The 22,024-nt window shown below is 41.3% G+C and overlaps 1 protein-coding gene across 2 annotated transcripts in view; it reads left to right on the top strand.

Moving 5' to 3' along the window:
- Positions 1–2,591, top strand: part of FBRS (fibrosin) — a 43,697-nt gene extending 41,106 nt beyond the window's left edge. For both annotated transcript variants that reach the window (XM_063430931.1, XM_063430930.1), the window contains 2 exons: positions 1,496–1,667; positions 1,748–2,591. In XM_063430931.1, coding sequence (XP_063287001.1) covers positions 1,496–1,667; positions 1,748–2,390 — 815 coding nt within the window. In that variant the 3' untranslated portion in view covers positions 2,391–2,591. The remainder of the gene's footprint in view (positions 1–1,495; positions 1,668–1,747) is intronic.
- The last annotated feature ends 19,433 nt before the right edge of the window (positions 2,592–22,024 follow it).

Raw genomic sequence — 22,024 nt, 5'->3', positions numbered from 1 at the left:
AGAAAATTAACCCCTTCTCTGCCAAATGATCACTGACTACAGTGATCAATTGGCAGGGACTACATTTTACTGTCATCTGATTTTATTTTATTTTAATCCCCTCAGGGGTTAAATTTATTTTATTAATTTAAAGTTTTTAAATTATATATTGAGCTAGCAGGGGTGGGTGAAAGTTAGTGGGGAAATGGGGGATTTGGTGTTAGGCTAGTGGTGCATATCAAGTGTAAGAAATACTCGGCAAAAATGCAATATATATGTAAAAAGCCAATTCCCCCCCACCACAAACATTGACTTAAGTTGGTGAACAAATGGTGACAACTTAAGGCACAATATGCACCATGTAAGATACACTGGGGTGTCTGCTTTATCAATGAAAGCCCTTTGTGGGGTTATTTGAACAGTCACACTGCTATAATACCCTAAAATGAGACATTTACAAATTTCTAACTGAAATAGCCTTGTCTCTGGTATGGCACTGTAGCTTCACAGAATAGTGCCAAAGGCATACAATGGGGGTATCGTTATACTCAGCAGATGTAGCTGAACACAATATGGGGATCTGTGCAGGAATAGCACACACCAGCTTTACGCATTACAAAAACCTTGTTACGTGTATATGCCAAAATAGAGAAAAAAACAAAACACAATTTTACTCCAATATTTAGCATTGATTGGCAATGTAAAAAGGGTCAAACTAGCCTGTGATGTCTGCTTTATATAAATATATCATTTTCTGTGATGGTTCCTAAACCTACAAGACAAACTTGTAAAATAGTTTCACATTAAAATTTTATTTTAGTCCTTTTATTTTGTGACCTGTAACTTTCAAAATAAGCTGAAATCATATACATATTATGTACTCTATAAATCAAAAAACATTCATTTTTTTTAAATTACTTTTTCTAAGCTGGACCTATTATGCACACGGTATTATTGCCAAAACTGTGGGGAAAAAAATATTTTATTTTTTTCCCATTTTTTTGGCATTTTTTTTTTTATAATTAATGAGACTTTATCTATGTATATGTGACATCAAATTAAAGCCCTGTTTGCCCTCTGAAAAACGGTATATAATATGTGCAATAAATGACAGATGCAAATTGCGTTTAAACACAAACAGCAAAAAATGCAAAAATGGCTTGTTTCTTTAAGGGTGAGACAAGCTATTCGAGCTGTGTCCTTAAGGGGTTAAGCTATATATTGTATATTAAGCTGTATAATATGCATTATATTGTGTACTGTACATTAAGCTGTAAATACTACACATTAAGCTGTGTATTGCACATTAAGCTGTAAATACTACACATTAAGTTGTGTATTGTACATTAAGCTGTAGTTCTGGTGACTAAAGTGTACTTTTAACCCATTAAGGACCAAACTTCTAGAATAAAAGGGAATCATGTCATGTGTCCTTAAGGGGTTAAACAAATCCCTCAATGTTTCTCTGGTGATTCAGGTCTTCCATCGAATTTCATAATGTGTTTTTGTTTTGTAGATCCCTCCACCGTGTTTAATCAGAAGGAATCTCCCACAATGCATAGCTTCCCCAGCCCCCATGACGCTTGGAATCGGCTGCATCGCACTCCTCCATCCTTCCCCATAGTTTGTCCTAAGCCAGGGGACATGGATGCACACAGTAGTGTTCTTATTAAAGAGGAAAAGGATAGGTAAGAAGCCTAGCTTGAGAACCAGAAGAGTTTTGCTAGAACTGTGCTGATGGTAAAATGTAATTTGCTTTTTCACACAGAGATCTCCTTTTTTCACGTCTGGGAACGCATGCTTCACCTCTCACTTCGTCACAGCGTCTTCCTGGGGGAGAGGAGCGTGGCCCCAGCCGCACCATCTCGCCATATGTCGGCATAAGGCCAGGCAGCAGCTCTGAAATAAAACCTCGTCTGACTCCAGACCATCCCCCCAAGGTAAAGGTGAAAGAGGAACCGGAGGTCCTTACCTTTGATGTGAGTCGTTCCACCATCCCTGGGCTACACTTACCCCACACCTCACCCACACTGGAGAGGTTTCGAGGGGCTTTTCTTGGAGATCAGTTCCCTCATTCTTTGGAACCATGGAGAGATCTATACCGCAGAGCAGACCCTGCTCCACTACGCCTTCCACCTGTACCACCACGCCTGTATGAACAGAGGGAGGAGAGAGCCCACATCCTGAGAGAGGACTTTGAGCGTGCCCGCGTGTATGGGATGCCTACTCATGTCACTATGCAGCCTGCGACCCCACCCATGATTGGCTCTCTCTACCCTCACCCAGGTGCCACTTTACTTAGAAAGACACCTCCCATCAATCTTCTGAGTGCACCACCTCCACTTATATCAACATCACGACCTGGCTCCCCGCATCGCAGGGACATTTACAAGGAGAGGGACTCCAGATAGAACTCCAACAAATGCTGCCACCATCTTCCCTTTACAAGGGGACAACTTGTGAATATTTATATATTATACCCCACCCCTGCAATTTTGTACATTTTTATGGCATAATGTGATTTTAGACATTTTGTTCTGTCACTTGCTCCCCTCAGGTTTGATCATGGAAGACGTTCCGTTGACTTTTCCACCAATAAAGTCTTTCCCTGAGCCCAGTTCTAATTACTATGTAAAAGCTTTCTCACGCCCTACATTCCCATAGTCTAGGTGCAGTAAGGCAGGGCTGTCTGTTCCGTGCGATCTTTATCATTCATGAATAGAATTTGGGAAGGGGATGAGTTTGGTTCTATTGGAGAACAGATTTGGGGCATATAGAGGAATAGGTGGGTAGATGCAGAGTTGCAGAGCGACTGCTTCGATACAAGACAGGATTGGGGTGTATTTGGAAACAGAATAGTAAATGCTGGATAAAGATATTAGTGGAGATGGATGTAAAGAGGTTGAAGTTGTTTTTTTGGGGGGAGGAGGAGGCAACTAACACATTACAATACACTACCTAGCTTCATATCCATAGAACGTTCATCAACCGATTAGCACAGCACATGGTCTATACCCCCCCTTCTGTTGCAATCCAACTCAAAATCAAATGATTAGTTTAAAGGACAACTGTCATAGAAACATAGAATGTGACGGCAGATAAGAACCATTCGGCCTATCTAGTCTGCCCAATTTTCTAAATACTTTCATTAGTCCCTGGCCTTATCTTATAGTTAGGATAGCCTTATGCCTATCCTACGCATGCTTAAACTCCCTCACTGTGTTAACCTCTACCACTTCAGCTGGAAGGCTATTCCATGCATCCACTACCCTCTCAGTAAAGTAATACTTCCTGATATTATTTTTAAACCTTTGCCCATCTAATTTAAGACTATGTCCTCTTGTTGTGGTAGTTTTTCTTCTTTTAAATATAGTCTCCTCCTTTACTGTGTTGATTCCCTTTATGTATTTAAATGTTTCTATCATATCCCCTCTGTCTTGTCTTTCCTCCAAGCTATGCAGGTTAAGTTGCTTTAACTAAGTTTTATCTTGCAATCAATGAACCAGTTTAGTAGCCCTTCTCTGAACTCTCTCTAAGGTATCAATATCCTTCTGAAGATACGGTCTCCAGTACTGCGTACAATACTCCAAGTGAGGTCTCACCAGTGTTCTGTACAATGGCATGAGCACTTCCCTCTTTCTACTGCTAATACCTCTCCCTATACAACCAATCATTCTGCTAGCATTTCCTGCTGCTCTATTACATGGTCTGCCTACCTTTAAGTCATCAGAAATAATCACCCCTAAATCCCTTTCCTCAGATGTTGAGGTTAGGACTCTATCAAATATTCTGTACTCTGCCCTTGGGTTTTTACGTCCAAGATGCATTATCTTGCACTTATCCACATTAAATGTCAGCTGCCACAACTCTGACCATTTGTCTAGTTTACCTAAATCATTAGCCATTTGGCTTATCCCTCCTGGAACATCAACCCTGTTACATATCTTAGTATCGTCAGCAAAAAGACATACCTTACCATCAAGACCTTCTGCAATATCACTAATGAAAATATTAAAGAGAATGGGTCCAAGTAAAAAATCTCTGAGGTTACTTCACTGGTAACAAGACTTTGCTTCAAATATACTCCATTGACTACAACCCTCTCTTGTCTGTCACACAGCCACTGCTTAACCCAATCAACAATATTTGAATCCAAACTCATGTCTACTGTATCACCTTGATCAATTTTTAGTTACCCAATAAAAAAAAAAACTAAGATTAGTTTGGCATGATCTCCATGAAGTAAACCCATGTTTTCTCTGAACTTGAAATCCATGTGATTTTAGATGCTCAACAATCCTATCCTTTAACATGGTTTCCATCACTTTCCCCACTACTGAAGTAAGGCTTACTGGCCTATAGTTGCCCGACTCCTCCCTATTACCTTTCTTGTGAATGGGCACAACATTCGCTAACTTCCAATCTTCTGGGACTACTCCTGTTATCAATGATTGGTTAAATAAATCTGTTAATGGTTTTGCTAGTACACCACTAAGCTCTTTTTAATAACTTTGGGTGTATTCCATCAGGTCCCATTGACTTTTTTGTCTTTACTTTTGACAGTTCAAATAGAACCTCTTCCTCTGTAAACTCACGTGTAATAAATGACTCATTTATCCATTTTCTTAACTGAGGTCCCTTTCCTTCATTTTCATCTGTAAATACTGAACAAAAATATTCATTGAGGCAGTCAGCTAGACCTTTATCCTCATCTACATACCTTACTTCTTTTGTTTTTAATCTAACTAATCCTTGTTTTACTTTTCTTTTCTCATTTATGTATCTAAAAAAAGTTTTTCCCCCTTTTTTACTGACTGTGCTATTTTCTCTTCTGTGTGTGATTTGGAAGCTCCTATAACTTGCTTAGCCTCTTTCTGCCTAATCTTATAGATCATTCTGCTTTTTAATATAATAATCCTTTCATAAAGTTTTAAAAGATAATAGGTTTTATTTAAAATATATATATATATTATTTTTATGTTTTAAATGATATGAAAAAAAGAGAACCTCGTCTTCGTATATGACAGGATGCTTCATCCAAAACAGCTTGTGATCTACCCTGCTTCATTCCCTGCACGGAACTGTTGGTTTTCAAACACTGTCTGATTCAAGGTTCCTGTATCTGGCCCAAGAATCCTGTCATACACTAAAGGTAGGAATGAGTTTTAAAAAAAATAATCATTTTTTTTTAACTTTATGAAATGGTTATTGTGTTAAAAGAATACGTTTTGTGGTGACAGTTTCCATTTAACTGACCAAAAAGAAATAGACAAACAGCCAAAAAACAAGTCAAACTGTTACGAATATAAATGTGGGACAAACCTGCATTTTTATTTTGTCCTGAAAGTCAGCAGACTAGAAAACTGGCCTCTGTTTTTTAGGAAAATACAAGGTTTTAGTGGTGGGTCCCGAGGCTAATGTGAGGATGTCTGTCAAGGAACATCCAACTGGAAAAACATAGACTTGCTTCCTCAAGTGGTGGGTCCCGAGGCTAATGTGAGGATGTCTGTCAAGGAACATCCAACTGGAAAACCATAAACTTGCTTCCTCAAGTGGTGGGTCCTGAGGCTAATGTGAGGATGTCTGTCAAGGAACATCCAACTGGAAAAACATAAACTTGCTTCCTCAAGTGGTGGGTCCAGAGGCTAATGTGAGGATGTCTGTCAAGGAAAATCCAACCGGAAAAACGTAGACTTGCTTCCTCGAGTGGTGGGTCCTGAGGCTAATGTGAGGATGTCTGTCAAGGAACATCCAACTGGAAAAACATAGACTTGCTTTCTGAGTGGCGTGAAAAACAGATTAATTTACATCAACTCCAGCTAAAGACAAAAGGGGGTATTTACCAAAGGAAAAACCGTCAGGAATTGAAAGTCCATTTCAAGCTTAAAGTCAAACTGTAAATGTGGTTTGCTACTTTGACCTTTAACGGAAGATGTCCTCTGAATTCCCAGCAATTCTCACACAGTGACTAACCATAATAAGTTAATTGAGCTGAGACAAGCACGGCCACCAGTAGGTACATTATGCAATTTAGAAATATATCATTATGAGTAAGCAGGATGTATTAAAGGGACACTATAGTCACCAGAGATTCAATTCATCTCTGAGGAGATGCTGATTGGCCGGGGCTGTGTTTGAATCATGCTGGCTCTGCCCCTGATCTGCCTCTTTGTCAGTCTCAGCCAATCCTATGGGGAAGCATTATGATTGGATCAGGCTACCACTTCTGATGATGTCAGCAGACTGCTTTTTTTTCTGAGTCTAACAGCATGCAGAGTTACAGCTTCAGGCTTGATTTAACTATATTTATGGAGGCATGAGGGGTCAAGGGGGTCTAGCTAGTGGTTTTAACACTATAGGGTCAGGAATACATGTTTGTGATCCTTTAAATTCAGAGAGAAAGCATTGAACATGTCAGCAGCCAGTTTATTACTACTTCAGAGATTCACTCCTGTATGTAAAATGGAGGCCTTAAAGGAATTTTATAGGGCCAGGAATACAAACGTGTAATCCTGACCCAAGTATCTTAAAACAACTGATTAGGTGGCCAGTCCCTGTCCCCCCCCCCTGCTCCTTGTTGAATAGGGTAACAACTCTCCTTTATTCCAGCGTTGCTTGGACCTTAAAATGTTCACTTTAATATGCCCCCAATATGAGTGTGATACCCAAGGAGGCAGCAGTATTTGGGGGAAGCCAATAAGGAAAACCTATACCATACTTTCCGCCATTTTCTTTTCCTGACTTTTATCATGGGAGCACATCACATTCCGGCAGCTCCACCCCCAGCCTGATAAGGACAGGAAATAATTAAACAATTGCTCAGCCTGTAGGCATAAGCAGTCTCTCCCTTCATACCTCAGTTTAATTAAAAAGCTCAGAATAATATGTGGGCAGGAATCTGATCCTGACATAAAAGCCCGCAAAAGAATATTACAGTAAGTATGGTATATATTTTGACTTATTCCTGCCTAATCATGGCAGCATCACATATAAGTATTACTCAAACTAAGAAATTCAAGGAAGGATCGAAATAATACACTAACCCAAAAACTATGTAATGCCAGAACACACTTTATTATACAGAAGACACCGAGGATAACAAACTTCTCCCAAAAGAGGTGGAAGAAGAGGCTACATCCAACTTGTAGTCCTTAACAAAGGTCACTGGATATGGCCAAGTCGCTGCCCTACAAATTTCAAAAGAAAACCTCTGCCCAATTAACCAATGATGTCACCAAAGCTCTGGTCGAATGATTTTTTTTTAGCTAGGCCTTCATAACTACATTAGAAATCCAGCGCCTCAGAGTGGATGTAGAAGCTGCTTCTCCTTTTCTACATCTGGATGGAAGAATGAATAATTGGCTAGCTTACCGGAAGGTCTGGAATACTGCCAAATATTTAATGATGCATTCTCTCACTTCCAGTTGGGGTAGTTTGGCTTCTGCTTCATATGTAGCATTGGGATAAAATGAGGGCAAAACCACTTCCGTAGTCAGATGGAAACTTGAGGCGACTTTCAGTAAGAACTCTTTTGTCTCAAAACCACTCTGTAGTGGTATACCATAGTATGGGTTTCCTCACAAGAAAATGCCTGGATCTTGGACATCCTTTTGACAGACATAAGGGCAGCAAGAAATAAGGTTTCATACATTAGCATTATTGGGTTTAGCTCATCTAATGGAGCAAAAGGTTTTTCTGATAAGGCAGTTGGGACTAGCGGAAAATCCCATGGTGGAGAATAACTTCAATTAAATGCCATCCGAATAGACGCCATTTCCACAGCTCCGAGCGCTAAAAACTTAATCCACCTAATATCTCCTGCATCTTGGCAAAACTAACTGAAAGGAGGGCAGATATCGCAGCAACAAGCCGCCCTGAATCCTCCGATGCCTTTTTTATACACCCCGGGCAAAAAATACCAGAACCGAGGCTCCAAGGCCTATCGCGCTACCAGACACTCCCCAGCAGCCTATGGAGGCCTACTGGACTGGGACGAGACAGACTTCTTCCCTCTGCTGACAGGCGACATGGGCAACAGAACCCAAAAAATACCTGCGACTACTACAAGGACGCAGCACGACAGGCCTGATGCTGCAACAAACGGCTCCCACGATGACACCGGCGGCACGAGAGACCTCACTCACCCAAGAGCCCTCACTCTCAAAGGCTTAGGGCGGGACCCCACTCCAGAGCCCGATACCGGTAAACAAAGGGACACTACATCCACAGGAGACAGAAGCTCCGGCAACAAAAAGGGAACTTCAAAATATGCTCACCGACCTCCAAAACAACCTCAGGGCAATGTGGGAGGCAGATCTGGCGGTTCTTAAAACGGAGGTGCAGGCCGTCAAAACGCACACACAGACTGCAGAAAGAAATGTAATAGACCTACAAAAAGGCTTTAAAGCACTCAGTGACAAGGTACAGCATTTGCAGAATACACAAGCTGAAACCAACAAACAAGTGCACATACTAGACCACAGGGGCAGGAGAAAGAACATAAAGGTAAGGGGAGTAGCAGAGTCTATAACCCTAGAAGAATTGCCACACTTCATAAGAAGGCTGGTGGCATAACTACTGCCAGCAGGAGAAGCCAAGTACTTCTCCTTTGATGGGGCATACAGAATAGCCAAATCCCCTAGGGCCCCTGAAAGTGCACCACGAGACATATTCCTGAGGTGTCAAGTGATGTCCAACAAGTTAAGCCGGCTAGCGGTGCTAAAAGGGAAGACGGCATATAACTTTGAGAACTGTAAAATGTCCTTCTTCCAAGATCTTAGTAGAGCCACACTACAGTGGCGAAAAGCCATGCAACCCCTCACGCAGACCCTACAAAAAGGACTGACCTACAGATGGGCGACACCACACATACTGTGGGTCACCAAAAACGGAAAGTTCTAAAAGGCCACAGACCCTGCAGACGCTCCCGCACTCTTGGCGCCACTGGACTTGCAACCTAACCCTACTCACGAACCGCCAGATACGCAACCCCGAATGGACACTGACTCGGACACGTCTTCACCCGACCCCGGAAGAGGCAGGAGGCCAAAGACCTGAACCAAATAACATGCCTGGCCATCTCATGTTGCAGTGGCACAAACATGACTTTCTTAGTTACAAAGTTTTGCAATTGTAACACTACATCTTAACACTACAAGTTTTGCTTAATTCGCCTACTCTTACACACACTAATGCATAGTCACTCTGCTTTGCCAAAACACCCAAAGGACACACACAACGCTCACAGTAGTCTCAGGAACTCTCCCTCCCCCTCCCCCATAGTTCTGACACGCCAGGGAGAAAAAGACAAGGGGACAAGGGACCAAACACACAGATGAGGGCCACACGATAGGACTTACACCACTAGTACTACCTCATAGAGATAGCCCACTCACTGGAGATGGAACTGAGATATCACCTGGAACCACAGCTCTGGGGCCGACACAACAGAGACACCAACACCTCTCCCTTCTACATACACCCGAGCGACCTAGACACCGCAAAACTCACTGGCACGCAAACTCTGCGGCACCACTCATAGAGGGGGTTTATTAACCCATATATTGACCAACTCACTACAACCCGACAGTCCATCACACTTCTAAAAATGTGCAGCACGCTCACCAGACATAAACCACAAACATATGTTACGTACGATGTTTACTCATGTATCAGACCAAAACGCAAAGAATGTATGTACGTTGCATGCAAATCTGCACCAAAAATAAAGAATTAAAAAAAATTTTTTTTTTTAAAAATGCATTATTAAAGGTTCAGATATAAAACCAAACATAGAATAGTGAGATAACTAGGTGAAGGAGTCTTGCAGACAAGCCACTACAAATGGGAAACACTCCCTATATCCCTCCAAAAACCAGTGCACAAAGAAAACTGTATAGTAATAAAGTTAAAATACAGTGTAGGGCGCCACTATCACAAACTGAGTGGTAGATATAATTACCATCTGAAAGATGAGCATGAAGAACTCCCATGAAAATGAAAGGAAAACATCATAGTGCAAACTTTAATAACAAGAAATGATAAAACAAATAAAATTGGACACTCACTAATGTAGTGGCACGATTGAAACAATCAATATGTGCACATGCGCTTTTGCCTCAAATAGGCTGATTCCCCAGGTATAACAGTCTGCAGTGGTAGTCTTATGCGTCCACAGATCTTCCTTCACTGACAGTCAGTAGGATGGAACGGTTCTTACACCACTAGATGCTGAAATCCTTTGGGGGCTCAGGATATGCTCAACGCGTTTCGTCTCTCTCTTCATACTTCGTCAGGAGCTTGTTCTCTCTTCTAAAACCGGAGTTTAAATATCGCGGGCCGCGTCCCATCAATGTGTATGCGCGACGGCGCACCAACGTGATGTCATCACACCCAATCGGCGTCAGCCGCGCATGTGCGTTCCTCTCTGGAACGCATGCAAACTTTATTGGTATAAGCAAGAAGACAAGACTTGGAATTATATTTAAAAAGCCGGTTGTTGACCCAATGCTATAAGACATTGAATCCACATATTTAATATATGTAAAAAGGCATCTCAAGAATGCCAATGAGTTATAAAAGACTTATAAAAATTATAAAAATATACATACAAGTGTGTTCATCCAAGCAAAATTACATATGGGGTGTTAGTTAATGAAGACCAAGAAAAGGCAGGAATTCTAAATAACTATTTCTCCTCCGTATATATTAAAGAAGAACCCATGGCAATAGATGTGCAAATGATTGCTACTAAAAACTTGCAGAATAATTGTAATTGGTTAACTCAAGACAATGTGCTGCAGCAACTAAAGAAAGTTAATATAAACAAAGCTCCAGGGCCTGACGGTATCCATCCACGTGTACTTAAGGAACTAAGTGTAGAAATAAGTGAACCTCTGTTTTTAATCTTTCAAGATTCTTTTCTTTCAGGAAGTGTTCCGGAGGATTGGAGGAAGGCAGATGTGGTTCCTATATTCAAAAAGGGTTCAAAATCCTTGCCTGGAAATTATAGACCTGTGAGCTTAACTTCTGTGGCTGGTAAAATATTTGAAAGGTTATTAAGGGATAATATTCAAGAATTCCTTGAGAAGAATATGGTTATCAGCAAAAATCAGCACGGTTTTATGAAGCACAGGTCATGTCAAACTAAATTGATTGCGTTCTACGAAGAAGTAAGTAGAAGTATAGATCAGGGTGTTGCAGTGGATGTGATCTATTTGGATTTTGCCAAGGCATTTGATACAGTTCCACACAAAAGATTAGTGTTCAAACTCAAGGAAATCGGTCTCGATGGAAATGCTTGTTCTTGGGTAGAACATTGGCTTAAAAACAGAATACAAAGAGTTGTCGTTAATGGTAAATTTTCAAGCTGGACAGAGGTGGCAAGTGGTGTCCCTCAGGGGTCTGTTCTGGGACCCCTTCTATTTAACCTTTTTATAAATGATCTTGAAGACAGCATTGAAAGTCATGTTTCAGTGTTTGCAGATGACACAAAACTTTGTAAAATAATACAATGTGAGCAAGATATTACTTTGCTGCAGAAGGATTTAGATAGACTGGAGGACTGGGCACTCAAATGGCAGATGAAATTTAATGTTGAAAAATGCAAAGTTATGCACTTCGGCGTAAAGAATACACAAGCAACGTATACCCTTAATGGAAGCGAATTAGGGATAACAACACACGAAAAGGACTTGGGAATTGTTATAGACAACAAACTATGCAACAATGTGCAATGTCAATCAGCAGTGGCCAAGGCCAGTAGGTATTGTCATGCATGAAAAAGGGCATTCATTCTCGGGACGAGAATATCATTTTGCCTCTCTATAAATCACTGGTAAGACCACATATTGAATATGCTGTGCAATTTTGGGCACCTGTTCTAAAGAAGGATATCATGGCACTAGAAAAAGTGCAGAGGCGGGCTACAAAATTAATAAAAGGAATGGAACATATCAGCTATGAAGAAAGGTTAACAAATTTAAACCTATTTAGTTTAGAAAAACGTCGCCTGAGAGGGGATATGATAACATTATACAAATATATTCGGCGCCAATACAAACCATTGTGTGGAAATCTTTTCACAAACCGGACTTTACATAGGACACGAGGCCATGCGTTTAGACTGGAAGAAAGAAGATTTCGTCTAAGGCAAAGGAAAGGTTTTTTTACTGTAAGAACAATCAGGATGTGGAATTCTCTGCCTGAAGAAGTGGTTTTATCAGAGTCCATACAGATGTTCAAACAGCTACTAGATGCATACTTGCAAAGACAGAATATTCAAGGATATAATCTTTCAATGTAGGGTAATAACTGCTTGATTCAAGGATAAATCTGACTGCCATTCTGGGGTCAATAAGGAATTTTTTGTCCTAGCTTGTTGCAAAATTGTGCTTCAAACTGGGGTTTTTTTTTTTTTTTTTTTTCTCTTTTGGATCAACAGCAAAAAACAGGTGTGAGGAAGGCTGAACTTGATGGACGCAAGTCTCTTTTCAGCTATCTAACTATGTAACTATGTAACTATATATAAAAAGGAAGAAATAAATGTATCTGAATCAAACATACAGAGTAGTGAAATATAGTAAATATATGTGCAACATTATTTCGCGTAGAAAACATAATTTCTAAAATCAATAACCTTCAATATGTAATCATAAATAGGTAATCGGGGGGTATATTAGAAGGATATATGGAATGCATAAAAAATAAATAAATAAAACTTAAATCCCAAAGCTAGGAGAAAAAACAAGAGAGTTGGGTAATAATAAACAATACGGCGGCAATATTCATATTCAAAGTTGTTGAGGATAGTGGAACCTGAGTAGTGCAAGATAAAGAAGTTCATGAATAAACAAATATACATAATAGAAATGTATGATAAAAATCTATAAAAAATTATTATTATTATTATAAACAAATTTTAATGGAATCAATCCATAAAAACCAGAGTGTCCAGATCTGTATTTAAACCACTGAGGTTTTTAGTTTAGAAATCCATTCTGTTTCTTTCATGGCTACTCGTTTTTCAATATCGCCTTCTCTCCAATTGGTGGGGGGCTATATCGATACCGATGCAACTGAAATTTTCACATTTGAATTCTTTACAATTATTACAATGCCTTGGTACGCTATGCTTCATATTTTTTCTATTGTGTTCCAATAACCCTACGTGCAGTTTACGTATAGAGTAATGCCCTTCGGCTTATGTAATGCCCCTGGCATTCATGAACGATGTTCTTAGAGATTAGTTACAAATGTTCGTAATCGTTTATTTAGACCATCTACTAATCTATTCTAGGAACATCAAGGAACATCACAACCATGTTAGATTGGTCCTTTCTAAATTATTGGAGAATGGATTGGATTGGAGTCCTGAAGCTAGGAATGCTTTTGAGGAGTTAAAAAAAGGCTTTTTCATCAGCACCCGTATTGAGACATCCCGATCCCTCTCGCCCTTTCCTGTTAGAGGTGGATGCGTCTGAGACTGGTATAGGGGCAGTACAATCACAAAGACCCTCGGATGATCAACCTCTACATCCCTGTGGGTTTTGTTTTTTAAAAACTGACAAACTGAAAAAAGATATGACATAGGGGACAGAGAACACGGCCCTCAAAGAGTGGCGACATGTATTGGAGGGGTCTGTTATACCAGTCACCATACTTACCGACCATAAAAATCTTTCCTATTTCAGGGAGGCAAAGAGAATGACAGACAAGTTCGTTGGTCCTTGTTTTTAACACGCTTTAATTACATTGTGACATATAGACCTGGATCCAAAAATACTAAAGCTGATGCCTTATCCCGAGAATATGAACATCTATCCCCCACCTGTGACGGATCGACGGGCACCCCGCCTGAGTACCTCCGCCAATTGATGCGCCTAGTGCTCGCTGAGGACTCCAAGCACTCCAACCGACACCATCAGCACTGCAGACCCCACTTCCTGCGATACAGCTACGCCGGGGTCCTGCCGTCTCCACCCACCCTGGATCCACGACCAGGATCCAGCTCCCAGTGGGTAAACCTCTCCTAACTCCAGAGAGCGTAGCAAGAACAAATCAAGCTATTGCCAGAGCTTACTCTGGGGAGTAAGTGATTATAGCAATCCCCAGAGTGTAGGTATCCCTTCCCCCAAACATGAGCCAAGGCTTCAAGAAAGGTCCAAGATGATCTGATTTTAATGACCACACACTGGCTTTTATGCAAGTCCCCATGCAAGGGGACATCCCACAGGGTGGGACACAGTACAACCAATCACAGACAATACAAACAAAACACTCCCACAGTGACATCACAATCCCTCCTCTCTATCCTGGAGATAATTGGGAAGTAATCAAATTATCTCCCAGGACAGAGGCAAGACTCCATTAACCACATGGTTAAAAAAAGACATAAAATTACACAATGTTACAATTACTACATAAAACATATACATGCAACATATCCCCAGATAGCTTAGATCTGAGTGCACATTATTATTGAATGGCGCTCAGATCACATACATACAGTTCAACCGCCATGGAGCCAAAGTCTTTTCCATAGTCTTTCGTTACACGAATAGGCTCCATGGCATAGCTATCTGGGGTAGCACTACTCACATACTGAAAGTCAGAAATATGCAGAAATACACAAATAAACCTTTCTGCAGGGGAAAATACAGCTATCAGCACAGGGGCCATAGTCAGAAGGTAGGAGGCTAGCCAGTAGTCCCCTCCAGGCACAAGTGGCGAAGGGCACTTCGTTACACCACCGAAACTCAAATGTCCTCCATAATACCAGCCGATCACATTGTAGCCGCTGTTCATGCTAGGATCTATTCTGGTTTACTGGAAGAATTATCCAAACTCCAACACCACACTTCTTTACCCATCCCTCGGTGTAGATTATACGTACCTCTTGCTTACAGGGAAAAGGTCTTGTCCTTGATGCACATTTCGAAAATAGCAGGTTATCCCGGTATCCACAAAACTGAATCACTCCTTGAAAAACAATTCTGCTGGCCTTCTTACAAAAAGGATGTCAGGGAATTCGTTCTGGCCTGTAAAATCTGTTCATCCACTAAAATGCCTGTGTGGCTTTCTCATGCCGTTACCCATTCCCGAAAAACTAGTATTGCCATGGATTTTATAGTAGACCTACCTCCTTCCAGAAACCACTGTGTCATATTAACTATTATCAATAGATTTTCTAAAATGACACATCTTGTGCCTTTAAGTAAATTGCCGTCTTCCTCTGAATTGGCTACACAAATTATAAGAGAGGTAGTTCGATTACATGGCATTCCTAATGACATAACTTTGGATAGAGGTCCACAATTTGTCTCTCGGTTCTGGAAGGCATTTTGTAACCATTTAGGTATTCACCTGAATCTTTCTTCTTTATACCATCCTCAATCTAATAGCGTTACCAAAAGGATGAATCAGTCACTTGAACAATATATATGCTGTTTTATTTCCGATCATCAAGATGATTGGGTAGAATTACTTCCTTAGGCTGAATTAGCCCACAATAACGTGGTTCACGAGTCTACGCAACACAGTCCCTTTTTTTTTCAATTATGGCTTTGACCCTACTGCTCTTCCAAGTTCCCTTTCTTCCACTGGGGTGCCAAGTGTTGACAGCACTATGAACAGTATTAAAGGGACACTCCAGTGCCAGGAAAACAAATTGTTTTCTTTGCAATGCAGGTCCACCCTTCCTCACCACCCCCCATCCCATGTTGCTGATATCATGTTGGTGATATGTTAGTAGCATCCATTCGAAAGGTGATATGCCGGATCCTGTGCATGGACTCTGTTCCCATCTGACTCCTCGCCTGCATTGTGGGATTTCTATCCTCCTCCATTTGGGCGATTTATCCCGGCCATCTGCACTACAAGGCTATGCCACGTTTGACAGCAAGGTGTTTACGCTCTGTTTGGTCCTACGACCACTGGATGCTCCTCTCAGCTGAAGTATGGGTGGAACTCCACAGCTGGCTGCTTCAGATGCAAGCCTGGAATGGCAAGGCAATATTTGTCCCTTCACTGGATTTTGTGGAATCAGACACTAGCCTCAGGGGCTTGGGAAGTCACAGCACAGATTGCTCCACGGAAGACTGCTGACAAGACTGCTCAATTTCCAAGGCATTGCAGTCCCTCAGGGGCCCACTGCATGTGGATCTACTTGCCTCCAGGACCAACCGACAACTAGGTATTTCAGTTAGCTCCCGGATCTGGACTGCAAGGCGGTGGATGTGTTCCTTCTACTTTTAGTGAGCTAAGAGGCCTCCGCCTTTCCACCATTCTCCATGCTGGCGAGAGTACACACGCTTTCACAGAGTGTCTTTCCTTCTCATTTTTCCCCTCTGGCAGAGCCAAGAGTGGATTCCATAACTGTTAGAACTGTCACATGACCATTGTCTCCTCTTACAATCATTTCCCCTCCTACTGACAGAACCTTGTATGGAGTGGCACCCTATTGTGATAAAGCAGAGGCTGGATCTAGTGGCTCCGACACTTTTTCTGGGGATCCTGGTCGGTGCACGGATTATCGACTAAGGATCTTTTATAGGACTCATGGCCTCTCAACACCAAACAATGATACATCTCGGCTTGGAATTCTTTGAGTAGTTGGTGTTGGGAGAGGGGTTAAGATCCCTTTACAACAACTGTTTCTGTCATCCTGAACTATCTGTCCCGTCTCTTTTCGCTGGTTGTTCATTTCGGTTTATCAACGTGGTGCGCTCGGCAATCTCAGCGGCAGGCGTTCCCATTCAAGGTATCCCAGTGGGTCAGCATCTCTACTATGTCTCATTTCCTTCCGACACGTTTCAGACGTTCAGGCTTTCGACATGGATGGTTTTTCCTTCTCTCTATTCGGTCTCCTATTCTATCTCGTGCCGTATTTAATCAGACTCTACGCCCTTTTTTTCCTTTATCTATCCATACTTTCTGTGACAAAAGCAACTTCGCCACTGGTTTATGGAGAGGACTAATGGTCAGCCTTTTGCCTTGTGATTATGGCCCTTGTGACTTGTTTGGCTCTAAGGCACTGTTTCTGCCTCTTTAAATACTGTTGGAACTGATCTACACTTTTGAAGTGGCTGCCATTCGACATTCGAACATGTGGCGGCGGCGGCCATTTTATTCATTTGAACGAGATTAGTGGTGTTTTGTCGTTAATGGAACTCAAATCGGACACGCGACGGCACGAACACCGCTGAAATTTTTACCTTCTCTGGACTTTGACTCTTCAACTGGAGTCGAACGGCGTTCGACAATTTGAACGGCACTTCAACATGGACTTTGTGCACGAATGGCACCCATTTGTGTGTTCAAAGTGAACTTAAACATTGAAAATAGACTGGCCGCACAGCCTAATCCTCTGGAACTGTTTTTGGCATGAAAATGTGCGTGCGGTCGGTCAAAAGAGACTTCCAGGAATTTCCTGAACCCCTGCTCTGATCTGGGTGATTTTGGGGTATGTTGTTTACCCAGATCAGGGCTATCAGGGGATGTAAGATTTATCAAGAGATATGTTTTTCTGCCTGTAGATAATTAGGTTATTGTATTAGCTACTTTAATTATATCACAGAACAGGTGTTCGAGCAAATTGGAAAAGCTGCAAATCGGGGTAACACGTTAATTATTGGAGATTTTAATTACCCAGACATAAATTGGGACAGGGGGACTAGTACTTCAGCTAGGGGAATCAGGTTTTTGAATGTGTTAAATGACACCTTTATGTCACAACTGGTACAAGCACCAATTAGAAAGGATGTTTGTCTGGATCTCGTTATAACAAACAATGTTAATCTTTTGACAAACATTCAAGTAGGGGAGCATTTGGGAAATAGTGATCACAATATGGTAATTTTTGAAATAAACTCAAAAAAGAAAAAGCACGTGGGGTATACTAAACCGTATTATTTTTAAAAAGCTAATTTCAATGAGATTAGGGCAGCTCTACAACATATCGACTGGCATAAACTCCTTAGTGGAAAAAACACTGAGGATAAATGGAAACTATTCAAACAAATATTAGAATGGTACATTTCTCAGTATGTCCCATTAGGTAATAAATATAAAAGCAACTGTGACGAGACCAATCTCGCCACTGTGCATTGTAGGAGCCTGGTTGCCCGCCTGCTGCCTTTAGACTATGGCCCCATGTTGAAACGGCTTGATTTTCCCCTGCAGAGACACAAAAGCCGGGTCATTAGGTACTTGCTCTATTTGAACAGTGATACCCCATATAGCTATGCCATGGAGCCCATTCGTATAACGAAAGACTTTAGCTCCATGGCAATTGAACTGTATGTATGTGATCTGAGCGCCATTCAGTAATAATGTGCACTCAGATCTAAGCTATCTGGAGATATGTTGAATGTACCTGTTTTATGCAATGGCTGCACAGTTATATATTTTTATGTATTTTATTGTCTTTTGCTACCATGTGGCTAATGGAGTTTTCCCTCTGTCCTTGGAGATAATTGGATTACTTCCCAATTATCTCCAGGATAGAAGACTCTGTGGAACTGGTTTTGGGCAGAAAAGCCATGCTTCATTTGGTCACAAAGGACTTCGATCTAACTTTTGACCCACTGGACCAATTTGTATGATTTTGACGTATGTTTGTATTTGGAGTATGCTGAATCTGAAAATGTAAGTGTGAATGTGATGCATACTTTTAAAGTTATGAATATTGTGTAAAACTGTGTATTTTCCTGCCTGTGATAATTACATTACCTATTGTGTAAGATAATTGTATCACAGGCAGAGGGGAGGATTTTGTGTGGGAGTGTCTGAGTGTATTGTACGTGTTTATTGGTTGTTTTACAAAACCCTGTGGGTGGTACTAATATGTAAGAATGTGTATATAAGAACAATAAACCCACAGCTCTGTCTGTTCCTGCTTGACCCTCAAAACGGAGCCTTGTCTCGTTCTTGGGGGGATTTATTGTATGCTGTTCCAGTTCGACTGCTAGGAGTGTAAACCTTTCGCATGGTTTTTCCTATTTGGCTGTTTACAGCATTCGTATGGTTCCGGTTCGGCTGTTTACAGCATTCCTATGGCTTCCTGTTCGGGTGATTGCTGTCTTCAGTAGCTGCCTGCATATCTGCAAGGGAATATCTCTTGAACAGCGGTTTAGCCCCTTTCATGCCTGGGGGTGCCATTACAGAAACAAATTAAAACCAATGTGGCTTAATAGAGAAGTAAAACAAGCGATTAAAAATAAGAAAAAGGCATTTAAAGCATTCAAATCGGACAAATCAGAGGCATTCTATTTGAGATATAAGGAAGCCAATAAAAGGCTTGCAAAAAGGCAATTAAAGTGGCTAAACTAGAAAATGAGAAATTGATAGCCAAAGAATGCAAAACCAACCCTAAAAAGTTTTTCAAGTACATCAATTCTAAAAAAGCAAAAAATGAAAGTGTAGGTACACTGGGAACAGGGATGGGTCTGTTAGTTAATGAAGAACAGGAAAAGGCAGAAATTTTAAAAAACTATATTTCTTCAGTATATATTAATGAGGATCCTATGGCAAAAGATATGCAAACGATTGCTGCAAAAAAGTTGCAGATAACTTGTGATTGGATAACTCGAGACAAGGTGGTACAGCTATTAAAGAAAATTAATGTAAATAAAGCCCCGGGGCCTGACGGTATTCACCCACGAGTACTTAAGGAGCTAAGTAGGGAAATAATTGAACCTCTGTATTTAATCTTTCAAGATTCTTTTGTTTCAGGTATTGTACTGGAGGATTGGAGGAATGCAGATGTTGGTCCTATATTTCAAAATCCTTGCCTGGAAATTATAGACCTGTGAGCTTCTGTGACTGGTAAAATATTTTTAGGGCTATTAAGGGATAATATTCAGGAATTCATTGGGAAGAACTTTGTTATTAGCAATAATCAGCATGGTTTTATAAAGCATAGGTCATGTCAAACTAACCTAATTGCATTCTACAAAGAAGTAAGTAGAAGTATAGATCAGGGTGTTGCAGTGGATGTGATCGACTTGGATTTTGCCACGGCATTTGATACGGTTCCTTACAATAGGTTAGTCTTCAAACTAAAAGAAATTGGTCTGGATGATTATTCTTGGGTAGAACATAAGGATAGGATACAACGAGTTGACATAAATGGTAAATTTTCAGGCTGGACAAAAGTGGTAAGGGTTCTGTTTTAGGACCGCTTCTTTTTAACATATTTATAAATGATCTTGAAATGGACATTGAACGCCATGTTTCCGTGTTTGCAGATCACACAAAACTTTGTAAAGTAATAAAATGTGAACAGGATATTGCTTTGCTGCAGAGGGATTTGGATAGATTGGGGGATTGGGCACTAAAATGGCAGATGAAATTTAACGTAGAGAAATGCAAAGTTATGCACTTCGGGGGCAAGAATGCACAAGCAACTTATACGCTAAATGGTAGTGAATTAGGGATAATAATGGAGCATTTTAGTTACGAAGAAAGGTTAAAAAACTTAAATCTCTTTAGTTTGGAAAAACGGCGCCTCAGAGCGGATATGATAAAATTACACAAATATATTCGGGGCCAGTACAAACCATTATCTGGAAATCTATTTATAAACAGGGCTATACATAGGACACAAGGTCACACATTTAGGCTTGAAGAAAGAAGATTTCATCTAAGGCAAAGAAAAGGTTTTTTTACAGTAAGAGCAATAAGGATATGGAATTCTTTGCCTGAAGAGGTGGTTTTATCAGAGTCCATACAGATGTTTAAACCGCAATTGGGTAAATACTTGCAGAAACATAACATACAGGGATATCATTTCTAATAAGTGGGGAAATAGCTGCTTGATCCAAGGAGACATCTGACTGCTATTTTGGGGTCAAGAAGGAATTTTTCCCTAGTTTGTTGCAAAATTGAAAGCGCTACAGACTAGGTTTTCTGCCTTCTCTTGGATCAACAGCAAAAACATAACAGCAAAAACATATGCCTCGGTACCCAACTAGGTCCACCTGGGCGGCACCTTTGCTGTAAAACTTGTATAAAAGACCAGTGTGTGCCATTAAACCTTCTGTTCCTGTTTGACCCTCAACACATAGTCTTGTCTCGTGATTGGAGGGGAACTGCTGTAATCACCCTGGGGATTGCTATGCTTTGTATACTCCTGTGGCAAATCCAGCCACTGTTCATTGTCCTTTTATGTATATGTAATGTTATGCATACGTGTATACCTTTAAGAACCAAGCGTATGTATTCTGTGTAACATGGTTCAAAGGAATCCTAGCGTTCATATGCTGCCGGCATACGAAAACCGCCAGCATTCATGTAATCGTTTCACGAACGGTGAATTTCAATACCCTTCGTGAAACGAACAAACTACCGAATGGAGACCACACACAGGAGGTCGTGTGGCGCCCATTAAGGATTGCAACATTGTTGCAATCGGCAATTAAGAGGAACACCGAATACCCTGGCAGAAACGCACGAATATGCCTTTCTGCAGGGAAAATAAAAGGTTTAACCTGCAGGGCCATAGTCACAGGGCAGGAGGCTAACAACCAGGCTTCTCCAGGTCACAGTGGCGAGGTTGGTTTCGCCACACTTCTCCCCTTTACCAACTAGACTAACAGGGTACCTGACCTCCTGCCGGTCAGTGCCCTTGTTAGTCCAGCAGCCCACCCACAAGACAGAAACAGCAGTACAGCCCACCCACAATAAATGGTTACTACACCTGGGTAAGGGAGAATCTTGTCCATGTCCAGGTGCCTTACCACAGCTGGTAGGCTGCCTTGGTGGGTTGCTGAGGGGGCAGAGACCAGCAGTACTCTGTCCTGGTGCCAGCACTACAACGGGAGTAGTCTGGTTGGAGCCTGGTTGCTGGAGACTGACTGTCTCCCCTTTAGGTGCATAGCTCTGCTGCCGGAGGGGGAGACCGACTGTCTCCCCTTTGGATACACCGCTCAGTGGCTGGGGGACAGGACCGACCGTCCCTACCCCTTGTGCTGTAAGTGCAGAGACTACGGTCCCATCTGCACAGTTGTGGGGCTTAACATCTCCCCTTGGTGGGTTAGGCTGCCGC

This window comes from Pelobates fuscus, chromosome 8 (genome assembly GCF_036172605.1).
Source record: "Pelobates fuscus isolate aPelFus1 chromosome 8, aPelFus1.pri, whole genome shotgun sequence".
Classification (NCBI taxonomy): Eukaryota; Metazoa; Chordata; class Amphibia; order Anura; family Pelobatidae; genus Pelobates; species Pelobates fuscus.
Note: the sequence above shows the minus strand (reverse complement) of the source record. Positions and strands in the feature narration are given on the sequence as shown.